The 14,561-nt window shown below is 39.9% G+C and overlaps 1 protein-coding gene across 1 annotated transcript in view; it reads left to right on the top strand.

Annotated features, from left to right (window-relative positions):
• The window catches only part of LOC128696403 (uncharacterized), a 120,554-nt gene extending 106,295 nt beyond the window's left edge, over nt 1-14,259 (top strand). The window contains exons 17-18 of the mRNA XM_070092243.1: nt 5,109-5,293; nt 14,054-14,259. Coding sequence (XP_069948344.1) covers nt 5,109-5,293; nt 14,054-14,259 — 391 coding nt within the window. The remainder of the gene's footprint in view (nt 1-5,108; nt 5,294-14,053) is intronic.
• The last annotated feature ends 302 nt before the right edge of the window (nt 14,260-14,561 follow it).

The following is a 14,561-nucleotide window of genomic DNA, read 5'->3' as shown; positions in this document are numbered from 1 at the left end:
GTTGTAGTCCCAATCTTTAAGAAAGGAGACAGGCAGGTAGCATTAAACTAAAAACCAGTTTCACTGACATGTATAGTATGTAAAGTAATGGAGAAGCATATCAGGAAAAGACTGGTGGAACACCTGGAAAGGAATGAGCTTATACATATAACAGCACAGTTTCAGGGAGGCGAAATCCTGTGTCATAAACCTACTTGCGTTTTACGACAAGGTTACAGAAGTAAGTCAGGAGAGAGAGGGGTTGGTAGACTGCATTTTCATGGATTGTAAGAAGGCGTTCAACACAGTTCCGCACAAGAGATTAGTGCAAAAGCTATAGGAGCAGGCAGGAATAACAGGGAAGGCAGTGCAATGGTTCAGAGAATACCTGGCAGTAAGGAAACGACGAGTGAAGGTACAGGACGAGGTGTCAGAGTGGGTGCATGTGACTAGCGGGGTTCCACTGCTGTTTAAATAAAAATTCACTCTTTCAGGGGGTGGCTTATCATAAATACCGACAAGTATTTCTGATAATATACCTTGTTATGTCTTCTAATATATAATCTGCAAAATATTGATAAACAGTAGAGTCAGAATACAACACTCGTCGTCATATAAAGAAAAAACTTTGTCCACATCTAGACATGCTAGAAACTACATTGATTCCGGTTCTAGGTTACCTAAAGTTTTCTGTGCTCTCCATTGTGTAACTTGAATACATGAATCTTAATGAAGCCTCTGTTGTTCCTCGGTCCACAGACGTATTCGAACAAAACCTTACATGACCCTTCTTACCACAGGAAGTATACCTGAAAGCCCCGTTTCTAGTGAGTTTAATCTGGTCCTTGGCCAAGTGCACCTGAAAAATTTTCACTTGATCCAGAAGACCAGAGCACTCAGCCCGTAGAGACTTGTTAGTTTCACTTACCGTTGATTGCTTGTTACATTTAAATTATCCCTGAAAGCCAAGGTCACCTTCGAAATTCTTGTTATTTTTAGAGTAAGGATGAGAAGTTTCCCATAAGTGCGATAGATAATTTCTAACTTCTATAAAGAAGGAAAGTTTTCACTAAGTTCCAGAGTTGATAAAATCATCTATATATTATTTGTAAGATAAATCCTGAGGTCAGCTGACATGTTTTTAAAAGTTTCTTTTAAAGAATGAAGTTAACAACTGTCTTCAAAATTCCATTAAGACTTTTAGAGCGACACTTGATTCTTTAAACTCCTGAGTTTCTGACGATATTTTTCAGGCAATATTTGGTATGTTAATACAACTATTTCCTTAACTTGACTGTAGTCAGAGAAGTCACTTCCTTCCAGTGTGTCAACTCATCTCAAATATGTACCTACCAGATGAATGCTCGCCAGAGAAGCCCCTCAATATATGGTCACGTCTTTGACGTCTTTAAACTTCCCCAAGTTTAACGTTATCTCCACTAATTCCTTTGAAGACATAAAAATTACCTTTAGTCTGCCTGTGCAGAGGTAAAAATTGACTTTCCTATCCCCTAGCTGCCTCTTTAGCCTCCACTAATTTCTTTTCCCGATAATATTTAGCTTGCTATGTTTGTATTAATACTATATTTAATATTAGAACATCTACTGTCTCATTGCCTGCCATAGGCAGTGAGGCAGTGAATCCCGAAATACCTCCTAACACACTTCTACTATCGGATATATTTAGTACTAATTAAAAATAAATTTGCTCCACGGACATACATGTAAACTAAGCAAAAATTCAGCCAATATTCTAAATCGGCAACTCAGGAGTTGAAAATTAGACACATGTGCAACATCTGGATATCTTTATTGTAGACGTTTCGCCATTCGTCAGAAATCAATGTTGTACAATAAATATCTGGAATCTGATTACGCTTTTCAAGATAAAATTTATGTTGCCTCATACTACAGATTAACTCTCTTGTGCCTCCGATGTCGTAACCGCTCTAACACACTTCATCTTCCCTCCTCGCTGATGGTCCCACCTTTGACGCAGACTCCCTCTTCGATTTTTTTGACAGCAACAGATTTATTACACAAACTCTGATAATACTTCCTTGAGCACTCCTCACCTACCTTACAAACTGTGCCTCTGTTGTACTCTCCACCCTCGTTAGTCTCACATCAAGCAGATTAAACCGTTAGCACACCCTTCCCCAGCAGCGCTGTATAACCCTTGTGGTTTTACCAATTAGTTTTTTATTATAATAATACTCTCGTGTATTAAAAATATTATAATTAAAAATAGCCACATTTAACAAGAAATATATGGATAACTCTTTGGGACAGTGTCCCATTGTATCGCTATCTGTTATGTTGTCTTGGCAGTGTGCTAGTGTTGAACTGAAAATATAACTATAATACCGCAAATGAAATTAAGACACATGTGCAACATCGGGTATCTTTATTGTAGACGTTTCGCCATCCAGTGGCTTTATCAATACAAATTCCAGGACATAACTTGAAAACAGTATAACTATGTAGAGAATTTTCACATGTGTCTTAATTTCATCTTGTCCGTATTGCATACCATTCTTGTACAATACCGCAAAAAAGCAAGAAAAAGATAACGGGATATAAATTAGTACCTATTATTGGCTGGTCTAGACCAGTGGGTGTAAACACGCCGCGGCTGAATGACAAAATATAAACAAACTGGGTATCAAAATTAAACTTTATAACAAAAATACACAAAACAATACAAGGATTGATAACTAGGTATGGCTTAAAACATCCTTAACATATTACCTGTGAGTTATCACACACCTGAGAACCCTGTCCAGGTACAATAAATAAGGTCTGAACAGATTCCGGGAAAATACTAACATTAGGCTCCGTGCGACACACCACACCTCAGGATTACTCCACTGAAAGGCTACTTTGTCCCAACAAAACACACACTAGTATTTCATCATGGCAACTATATCTTTACGCTGTATATTACTCCCCACATTTCTCCACTATTACCTGATACATTCAGATATATGAATTTTAAAGCCAGGCAGGATCCAGACTCTCATTTCCAACAACAGGTTTCCTCAATATGTATCACAAATCAAAATCTCATGAACATTATAGTCATTAAATCACAATGTTCGGTTAGGTAGGTATGTTACGACAGCAAAGCAGCTAACCCAGTATAAGCCTTGGTAAAGTATATCGACAAGATCTTAAAAAGACACCTGAGTAAACATATTAGTAAACGTTTCAATCCCTAAATCGAAACGTCCTGTAATATGTCCATGTGTTTGTTCAGGAGTCATTTTAAACAAAAGGCACTATTATTAACAAATTAATCAGGTTTCGAACTGGCTTACTATCCCTTCAAATATTCTTCTAATCAAACAGACATCAGATCCACTAGCTGAATGAACCGTTAACTGTTACTTATTAACAGATATGCGTGTACACACACACACACACACACACACACACACACTCACACACATATATATATATATATATATATATATATATATATATATATATATATATATATATATATATATATATATATATGCAATAAGATCACAGTAAACAGGTGATTTCAGAATATGCAAAACAACCACTCTGAAAGAATAGAGAAATTCCAAGCGCTTTCGTGACTACTCACATTATCAAGGAACTATGAAAGTAAAGCATCCAAGGAAGCTACATAAGGGTTCTGGCCAACACCTCACTATCAGATCCCACAACGGTTAAACACCTGACGCGCGCCGGCCCAACTGGACAGGTCCTTTCCCCCTTCCACCAACAAACTATTCTACCCAAGAAAATTTTTAAAATTATTATTTGTCCAGTGTATTATTAAATTCTTCCCAAATTCTATTAATTATAAATGGATCTAATTTATATAAACCAAAGGAAATATTCATATTATTGTCAAAACTGCTTTTTATGAAACAAGATTCAATTATATTCCTGTCGACCATGTACTTGCTTGATACTACTTTCTCAACTGGATCAATTGGATGGTTAAAATCTCTTACATGAATAAATAGAGCATTGCAATCTTGTCCAGTTCTAATGCTATATGTATGTTGTTTTAATCTTAGTTCGAGATTTTTACCAGTTTGACCGTAATAAACTTTATCGCAAATTTTACAAGGAATCTTATAGACACATTCATCAGCATTTTGGGGGGAATTCTTTATCAAAAGTTTTTTTACTGTATCAAGATTTTTTAATACAACTTTAATATTAAAAGTCTTAAGAAGAGAAGGCATATCAACCAAGTTTTCATGGTAAGGGGGAACCAACATATTTTTAGTTGAATAAGGCTGGTTGTCCCTTTTTGGATTGTAAAAAGTATTTCTAGTCACGAAAGCGCTTGGAATTTCTCTATTCTTTCAGAGTGGTTGTTTTGCATATATATATATATATATATATATATATATATATATATATATATATATATATATATATATATATATATATATATATATATATATGTCGTGCCGAATAGGCAGAATTTGCGATCTGGGCTTAAATAGCAACGCTCATCTTGCCATATAGGACAAGCGAAAATTTGTGTATGCAATAATTTCCCCAAAATCATTCTGAACCTAACGAAAAAAATATATTTCACTGTGTGTGCTTAGTATTAAATTATTGTAAACAAATCTGAAATATATTTAGTTGGGTTAGGCTAAAATAAATTGCGCTTGTTATAATAAGGTTAGGTAAGTTTTCTAAGTTCCTTTTGGTGCAAAATTATAAATTTTTACATAAACATTAATGAAAAATATATATCATTAAACGTATAAGAGAAAATTTTAGAAAGGACTTAATTTTAAATGAGTTCTTGCTAATTGACCAGTTTTACATATTTTGCCCGATATATAGATATATATATATATATATATATATATATATATATATATATATATATATATATATGCAATAAGATCACAGTAAACAGGTGATTTCAGAATATGCAAAACAACCACTGTGAAAGAATAGAGAAATTCCAAGCGCTTTCATGACTACTCAAGCTTGGAATTTCTCTATTCTTTCACAGTGGTTGTTTTACACACACACACACACACACACACACACACACACACACACACACACACACACATATATATATATAAGCTCATTTATAACTTATATTTTGTTTACAGGCTAGACCCGACGATGGGAGGGATATATAACCCAAGTCCTGAGGTGATAGACATTCCCTTAGAAGTCAGTGGTTACGCAGACAGGATCCTCGCGATCAATCCTCTGAATTATACAGTCTACAGTGACAATATGACGTCTTCCCTCCCAGTGAATTATGCTGTGTGTCAAATGTATGGCCCCAAAGGTGGGTTGTGGATGTCAGATGTTTTAGCTTTGTGGTCACAAAGGAGGTTTGTGAATGTCAGTTGTGTTTTAGCTCTGGTTCCAAAATTGAGTTGTGATTGTCAGCTGTGGGTAAATTCTGTGGTCCGAAAGATGTTAGCTGTATCAGCTCTGTGGCTTCAAAGGCGAGTCATGGAAATCATCCGTGGTAGCCTTAAAAGTAAGTCGTAGAGGTCAGGTGAGTCAGCTCTTTGTCATCCTGAAAACCATCCTATTACATGAAAGAGTGACACGAAATTTTTATCAGTAAAAGTGAAAATTAAGTTCATGAAAAATCTCCCTCCAATTTTAATGAACGTTCCATCTCTCATGTAAATGATTATTCCATCTCTTACATTAATGAATATTCCTCCTACCATGTTAGTATAAATGGCTACAATAATAATATTCATCCACTACCGTAAAATGAATATTTACCTTCTTGGGGTCCATCGAATTTTCTTCTCCCCTCTATAGATAAACTTTTTTATTACAAATACCTCATCACACCACCTTCTTCTCCTCACCTTCGGTGTATTCTGAAACTCACCACGTATTTCATGGGCCCATCTTCTGATATAAAGGAATCAGGGAAAAGCTAGTTAGCCGGATTTGAGTCCTAAAGGTAGGAAGTATAGTGACTGCTCTCTGAAGTAGGAGTGGGAGTATTTCTGTTCCGAGGGTCGTCTGAAATATGATTTCAGCCATCTTTTAGCAAGATGATTGTTATTAGTAGGGGTCATCATACTGTGTTAAAACTATTATATATATATATATATATATATATATATATATATATATATATATATATATATATATATCGTGCCCAATAGATAAAACTTGTGATTTTGGCTTAAAAAGCAACGCTTTTCTTGCCGAATGAGGCAAGCGAAAATTTGTTATGCAAAAATTTCTCAATCATTCTGAACCTAACGAGAAAATATATTTCATTGTGTTTGTTTATTATGAAGTTTTTGTAACTTATCTAAAATATATTTAGATGGAGTAGGCTAAATAAAATGGCGGGTGTTGGGGATTTTCTTTCTCTTTGGGTCACCCTGCCTCGGTGGGAGATGGCCGACTTGTTGAAAAAATGTGCACTCAATCCCACATCTGGCAACATCCGTGCACACAATAGATGTCTAGGCTCCAGGAGAGCTCCAAATGAGAACAACCAACAGCCTCCCCCAGCAGACAGGGCTGACAGCTACCGTGACTTCACCTCTACAGAGGACCTCAAATCTGCAATCAAATTAACATCCACCAGGACTCTGACACACATCCCCAAAGCAGCTCGCCCTCAAGCTGCTAGCAAATTCACTGACCTTCTGAAGAAAGTCAACGATGCTCCTTCAAACAACAGATCCTGGCACAACTTGCTGCTTTTTGGCAATGCCTGTTTGGCTGTCCCACCAAGGAGGGACAAGTCACTAGCAACACATGTTATTAGGGCAATAAATGCATTCCCAAGGGATGACAACCTCGTCCGTCTCCCCCCTAGGGCGACAAACACCCGCCGGGCAAATGCCAACAACAAGACACCCGACACCTCAAAAATCAGAGCCCAAATTAGCAAAAAAATAGAAGAGGGTAATACTATTGGAGCTTTGAGACTTATAACCAGTGAGGATACCATCACTCCCAAGGACGTCAGCACGGCGCAAGCTCTGAAGGACAAACATCCACCCAGGGCTCCCAGTACCAACATTGACCTCCCTGACATTGCAGCAGGCGAAGAACATCTAACCTTACAGGATGCTGATGTGTATAAAGCTGCTATGTCATTTCCACAGGGTTCAGCAGGAGGTTTCACCGGTTTAAGGCCTCAACACTTAAAACAAATACTCAATCCAGCACTTGGTGAGGTTTCAGAGAGGCTGCTGTCTGAACTCGCCAAATTTTCCAACCTGTGCCTGGCTGGCGGTGTCCCAGAGGCCATCAGACCCTTTTTCTTTGGTGCCTCATTGTGTGCCCTCCGGAAAAAGGATGGCGGAATCAGGCCCATTGCAGTGGGTAACACCCTTCGGCGCCTAGTCGCCAAGGCTGCAGTAAGAAGGGTGAGTCAAGAGGCTGCTGCAATGCTGAAACCAACTCAGCTCGGTTTCGGCGTTCAACAGGGCTGCGAAGCAGCTGCCCACGCAGCACGAGTATATATCAAAAACATGTCCTATGAAAAAGCCTTGGTCAAATTGGACTTTGCCAATGCTTTCAACTCAGTCAGAAGGGATGCTGCTCTCCAAGCAGTTTATAGAAACTTCCCTTCCCTTTATCCCTTCATAGAATCGTGTTATAGTGTGACTTCCAAACTATTGTTTGGGGACCATGAAATTGACTCGTGTGAGGGCGTGCAACAGGGGGACCCTCTCGCCCCCTTTCTATTTTGTTTGGCCATCAAGGAAGTCACGGAGGCACTCTCCAGCGAGCTCAATATCTGGTTCCTGGACGACGGTACCCTGGCTGGCACAACAGAATCTCTCCTGGAGGACATCAGTAAAATTAAAGACATGGGAGAAAGCCTGGGCCTTTCTTTAAACCCCACCAAATGTGAAATAGTTTCTACCAATCAACAGTTGATCCAGAATATTAGTACCGTTTTACCAGGAGCACGAGCCATTGATCCAGCCAATAGCACTCTCCTCGGTGCTCCTCTTGGGTCCAATGCCATCGATCTGGTCCTAGGAAAAAAAGTCTCAGACCTCCGGACGATGGAAAGCAGGATGAAAGACATTGACACACACGATGCCTTCTACCTACTCACCAGGTGCCTGTCAACCCCAAAACTTACCTATTTTCTGAGATGCTCCCCAGCCTTCAGCAGTCCAAAACTCAAGGAATATGACTCTCTCCTGAAGGCCATGCTAGAGAGTGTATTGAATCTTTCCCTTGACGATGGACAGTGGTTGCAAGCCTCACTTCCGGTCAGGCTTGGAGGGCTAGGAGTACACAGATCCTCCCAGATTGCTCTACCAGCTTTCCTATCCTCTTCCATTGCATCAAACGAGTTGATAAGACAAATTCTTCCTGACACCCTCAGTGACTCAGCAGGAATAGAAGACCCTAGCTATGTCAGTGCCATCACCGAATGGGAGACTCTTGCTGCTCCAGCACCAAACCCTAGTGCAGCACTGGCTCACAAACAGTCAAGCTGGGATAGCCCAATTGCTGAAAAGGTGCTTGCCAACATGCTCAGGGCTGCAACATCAGATAGGGAGATTGCCCGTCTCCAGGCTGTGAGTGCACCTCACTCCGGGGACTTCCTCCAAACAGTTCCCATATCGGCAATGGGAACGCGACTCGACCCTAAGACCCTCCGTATTGCAGTGGCTCTGCGCCTTGCTGCCCCAATTCACACAGAATATATGTGTATTTGCGGCGAAGTGCAAGCAGACCAATACGGTCTACATGGTCTTAACTGTTCCAAAACCAAGGGCTGGCATGCAAGACACAATGAGGTCAACGACATCATTAAGAGAACCCTTGCTACAGCTGGATGCCCTGCCGAGAGGGAGCCACGATCACTTGCAGCAAACAATACCCACAACCCAGCAAACCGCCCTGACGGGATCACCATCTATCCTTGGAAGAATGGCAAGCTCTTAGCATGGGACTATACCTGTGTGTCCACACTGGCTGACACCTATATCCATCACAGTGTGGGGCGACAGGGAGGAGCTGCTGACCACAGGGAGGAGTACAAGATCAGCAAGTACAGGGACATTAGCCAACAGTATCAATTTGTCCCAGTGGGATCAGAGACCTTGGGATCATGGGGAAAAAATGCCACACGTTTCCTTAAAGAATTGGGTTCCAGACTCATCGACACCACCAGGGACCCAAGGGCAGCCACTTTCATGTTCCAGCGCCTCAGCGTCGCCATCCAGAGGGGAAATGCTTGCTGCATACTTGGCTCACGTCCAGCCTCGGAGGAGCTGGAGGAAATTCATCATCTTTGATACATTGTGCCATTGTATTCATGTTTATGTTTTTTTCTGTAAATGTATTTTGTTTATTAATAAATGTTCACATAGAATAAAACATATATAGGGGGTGGTAGGAGAAGAAAATATTCAAACAGCTCCGGGGAGAACCTTGAGTTTTCTCTGAGGTACGTTTATTGTCTTCTCTGAGGATGAGGGTCCCCATTCCAGCTATAGAGGTGGTACTTCCCTATATATATTTATATAATATATATATATATATTATATATATATATATATATATATAGATATATATATATATGTCGTGCAGAATAGGCAGAACTTGCGATCTTGGCTTAAATAGCAACGCTCATCTTGCCATATAGGACAAGTGAAAATTTGTGTATGCAATAATTTCGCCAAAATCATTCTGAACCTAACGAAAAAAATATATTTCACTGTGTCTGTTTAGTATTAAATTATTGTAAACAAATCTAAAATATATTTGTTAGGTTAGGCTAAAATAAATTCTTCTTGTTATAATATGGTTAGGTAAGTTTTCTAAGATTCTTTTGGTGCAAAATTAAAATTTTTTATATTATCATTAATGAAAAAATATATCTTTAAACGTATAAGAGAAAATTTTAGAAAGGACTTAATTTTAAATGAGTTCTTGCTAATTGACCAGTTTTACATATTCGGCACGACATATATATATATATATATATATATATATATATATATATATATATATATATATATATATATATATAATTTTATTAACACCTTGGCCTATTCCCACCAAGGCAGGGTAGCCCGAAAAAGAAAAACTTTCATCATCATTCACTCCATCACTGTCTTGCCAGAGGGGTGCTTTACGCTACAGTTTATAAAAATGCAACATTAACACCCCTCCTTCAGAGTGCAGGCACTGTACTTCCCATCTCCAGGACTCAAGTCCGGCCTGCCGGTTTCCCTGAATCCCATCATAAATGTTACTTTGCTCACACTCCAACAGCACGTCAAGTATTAAAAACCATTTGTTTCCATTCACTCCTATCAAATACGCTCACGCATGCCCGCTGGAAGTCCAAGCCCCTCGCAAACAAAACCTCCTTTACCCCCTCCCTCCAAACTTTCCTAGGCCGACACCTACCCCGCCTTCCTTCCGCTATAGACTGATACACTCTTGAAGTCATTCTGTTTCGTTCCATTCTCTCTACATGTCCAAACCACCTCATCAGCCCTTCCTCAGCCCTCTGGACAACAGTTTTGGTAATCCCGCACCTCCTCCTAACTTCCAAACTACGAATTCTCTGCATTATATTCACACCACACATTGCCCTCAGACATGACATCTCCACTGCTTCCAGCATTCTCCTCGCTGCAACATTTATCACCCATGCTTCACACCCATATAAGAGCGTTGGTAAAACTATACTCTCATACATTCCCCTCTTTGCCTCCAAGGACAAAGTTCTTTGTCTCCACAGACTCCTAAGGGCACCACTCACCCTTTTCCCCTCATCAATTCTATGATTCACCTCATCTTTAATAGACCTATCCGCTGACACGTCCACTCCCAAATAACTGAATACATTCACCTCCTCCATACTCCCTCCCTCCAGTCTGATATCCAATCTTTCATCACCTAATCTTTTTGTTATCCTCATAACCTTACTCTTTCCTGTATTCACTTTTAATTTTCTTCTTTTGCACACCCTACCAAATTCATCCACCAATCGTCATCAGCAAAGAGCAACTGTGACAACTCCCACTTTATGTGTGATTCTTTATCTTTTAACTCCACGCCTCTTGCCAAGACCCTCGCATTTACTTCTCTTACAACCCCATCTATAAATATATTAAACAACCACGGTGATATCACACATCCTTGTCTAAGGCCTACTTTTACTTGGAAATAATTTCCCTCTTTCCTACATACTCTAACTTGAGCCTCACTATCCTCGTAAAAACTCTTCACTGCTTTCAGTAACCTACCTCCTACACCATACACCTGCAACATCTGCCACATTGCCCCCCTATCCACCCTGTCATACGCCTTTTCCAAATCCATAAATGCCACAAAGACCTCTTTAGCCTTATCTAAATACTGTTCACTTATATGTTTCACTGTAAACACCTGGTCCACACACCCCCTACCTTTCCTAAAGCCTCCTTGTTCATCTGCTATCCTATTCTCCGTCTTTCTCTTAATTCTTTCAATAATAACTCTACCGTACACTTTACCAGGTATACTCAACAGACTTATCCCCATATAATTTTTGCACTCTCTTTTGTCCCCTTTGCCTTTATACAAAGGAACTATGCATGCTCTCTGCCAATCCCTAGGTACCTTACCCTCTTCCATACATTTATTAAATAATTGCACCAACCTCTCCAAAACTATATCCCCACCTGCTTTTAACATTTCTATCTTTATTCCATCAATCCCGGCTGCCTTACCCCCTTTCATTTTACCTACTGCCTCACGAACTTCCCCCACACTCACAACTTGCTCTTCCTCACTCCTACAAGATGTTATTCCTCCTTGCCCTATACACGAAATCACAGCTTCCCTATCTTCATCAATATTTAACAATTCCTCAAAATATTCCCTCCATCTTCCCAGTACCTCTAACTCTCCATTTAATAACTCTCCTCTCCTATTTTTAACTGACAAATCCATTTGTTCTCTAGGCTTCCTTAACTTGTTAATCTCACTCCAAAACTTTTTCTTATTTTCAACAAAATTTGTTGATAACATCTCACCCACTCTCTCATTTGCTCTCTTTTTACATTGCTTCACCACTCTCTTAACCTCTCTCTTTTTCTCCATATACTCTTCCCTCTTTGCATCGCTTCTACTTTGTAAAAACTTTTCATATGCTAACTTTTTCTCCCTTACTACTCTCTTTACATCATCATTCCACCAATCGCCCCTCTTCCCTCCCGCACCCACTTTCCTGTAACCACAAACTTCTGCTGAACACTCTAACACTACATTTTTAAACCTACCCCATACCTCTTCGACCCCATTGCCTATGCTCTCATTAGCCCATCTATCCTCCAATAGCTGTTTATATCTTACCCTAACTGCCTCCTCTTTTAGTTTATAAACCTTCACCTCTCTCTTCCCTGATGCTTCTATTCTCCTTGTATCCCATCTACCTTTTACTCTCAGTGTAGCTACAACTAGAAAGTGATCTGATATATCTGTGGCCCCTCTATAAACATGTACATCCTGAAGTCTACTCAACAATCTTTTATCTACCAATACATAATCCAACAAACTACTGTCATTTCGCCCTACATCATATCTTGTATACTTATTTATCCTCTTTTTCTTAAAATATGTATTACCTATAACTAAACCCCTTTCTATACAAACTTCAATCAAAGGGCTCCCATTATCATTTACACCTGGCACCCCAAACTTACCTACCACACCCTCTCTAAAAGTTTCTCCTACTTTAGCATTCAGGTCCCCTACCACAATTACTCTCTCACATGGTTCAAAGGCTCCTATACATTCACTTAACATCTCCCAAAATCTCTCTCTCTCCTCTACATTCCTCTTTTCTCCAGGTGCATACACACTTATTATGACCCACTTTTCGCATCCAACCTTTACTTTAATCCACATAATTCTTGAATTTACACATTCATATTCTCGTTTCTCCTTCCATAACTGATCCTTCAACACTACTGCTACCCCTTCCTTTGCTCTAACTCTCTCAGATACTCCAGATTTAATCCCATTTATTTCCCCCCACCGAAACTCCCCGATCCCCTTCAGCTTTGTTTCGCTTAGGGCCAGGACATATATATATATATATATATATATATATATATATATATATATATATATATATATATATATATATATATATATATATATATATTATAATAATAATTCATATATTATTGTGACCACGAACGAGTGGTATTGATCACTAACAACACTGCACTAGCCAAGGACTCGAACCCATGCTGTACTGATCCGCCTCATGGTGAGCCAGAACCACATGACGCCTTAGACCACAGGACCACCCATTCCTACCAGTACAACGTTCGAGTCCTTGGCTAGCGTAGTGTTGTTATTGATCAATACCGCTCGTTCGTGGCCACAATAATATATATATGCTGCTCGTGGACTAGTACACCAAACAGGGATGAGAATGAAATTAGCCTAGAAGCTTCCACAACACCGAATGTCCTCTGCTGGCGGTCAAACAGCTAGCTCTGCTGGCTGCGCCATCTTTGTTGCATTGGGTGGTCCTGTGGTCTACTGAGTCATATGGTTTTGGCTCACCATGAGGCGGACCAGTACAACATGGGTTCGAGTCCTTGGCTAGTGCAGTGTTGTTATTGATATATATATATATATATATATATATATATATATATATATATATATATATATATATATATATATATATATATAGAAAATGTGTGTATGTGTGTTTGTGCATATATGTGTGTGTGTTTGTGCATATGTGTGTGTGTGTGTGTGTGTGTGTTTGTGCATATATGTGTGTGTGTTTGTGCATATATATGTGTGTGTGTGTGTGTGTGTGTGTATGTGCATATATATATGTGTGTGTACTCACTTAATTGTGGTTCCATGGGCCGATTCCTAGCTCCTGGCTATGTGTGTGCGTTACATTATATATTAGCCTATCCACTCTACTTGCTATCACTCTGATCCTGTACCTTTTTCTCTCCCTCTGTTTCTTTCTCATTTTTTCATTCTTTCTTTCTCACTCTCGCTCTCACTATCACACACACGCAATCACACAGCTCATCTTAACATTTCTGTGCAGACTGTTGGACGGACCCGCCAGAGCCCACACTTAACATGACCAGAAAGTGGAACACTTCCAGAAGTTTGTTTGTCTCCGCCACCTGGAGTTTACCTGTGAGAGAGTTTCACTGGGGGTCAACGCCCCCTGAGCGGGCCCGGTCTGTGACCAGGCCTCCTGGTGTGATCAGATATCGCCTGATCAACCAGGCTGTCTGTGACTGCTGATCAACCAGCTGCACGCAAACCAACGTACGAGCCACAGCCCGGCTGATCAGGAACTGCCTTTAGGTGCTTGTCCAGTGCCAGCTTGAAGACTGCCAGGGGTCTGTTGGTAATCCCCCTTATGTGTGCTGGGAGGCAGTTGAACAGTCTCGGTCCCCTGACACTTATTGTATGGTCTCTTAACGTGCTAGTGACACCCCTGCTTTTCATTGGGGGGATGGTGCATCGTCTGCCAAGTCTTTTGCTTTCGTAGTGAGTGATTTTCGTGTGCAAGTTCGGTACTAGTCCCTCTAGGATTTTCCAGG

Source organism: Cherax quadricarinatus, chromosome 39, assembly GCF_038502225.1.
Source record: "Cherax quadricarinatus isolate ZL_2023a chromosome 39, ASM3850222v1, whole genome shotgun sequence".
NCBI lineage: Eukaryota > Metazoa > Arthropoda > Malacostraca > Decapoda > Parastacidae > Cherax > Cherax quadricarinatus.
The sequence above is the reverse complement of the archived record's forward strand: the minus strand, read 5'-3'. Positions and strand labels throughout refer to the sequence as shown.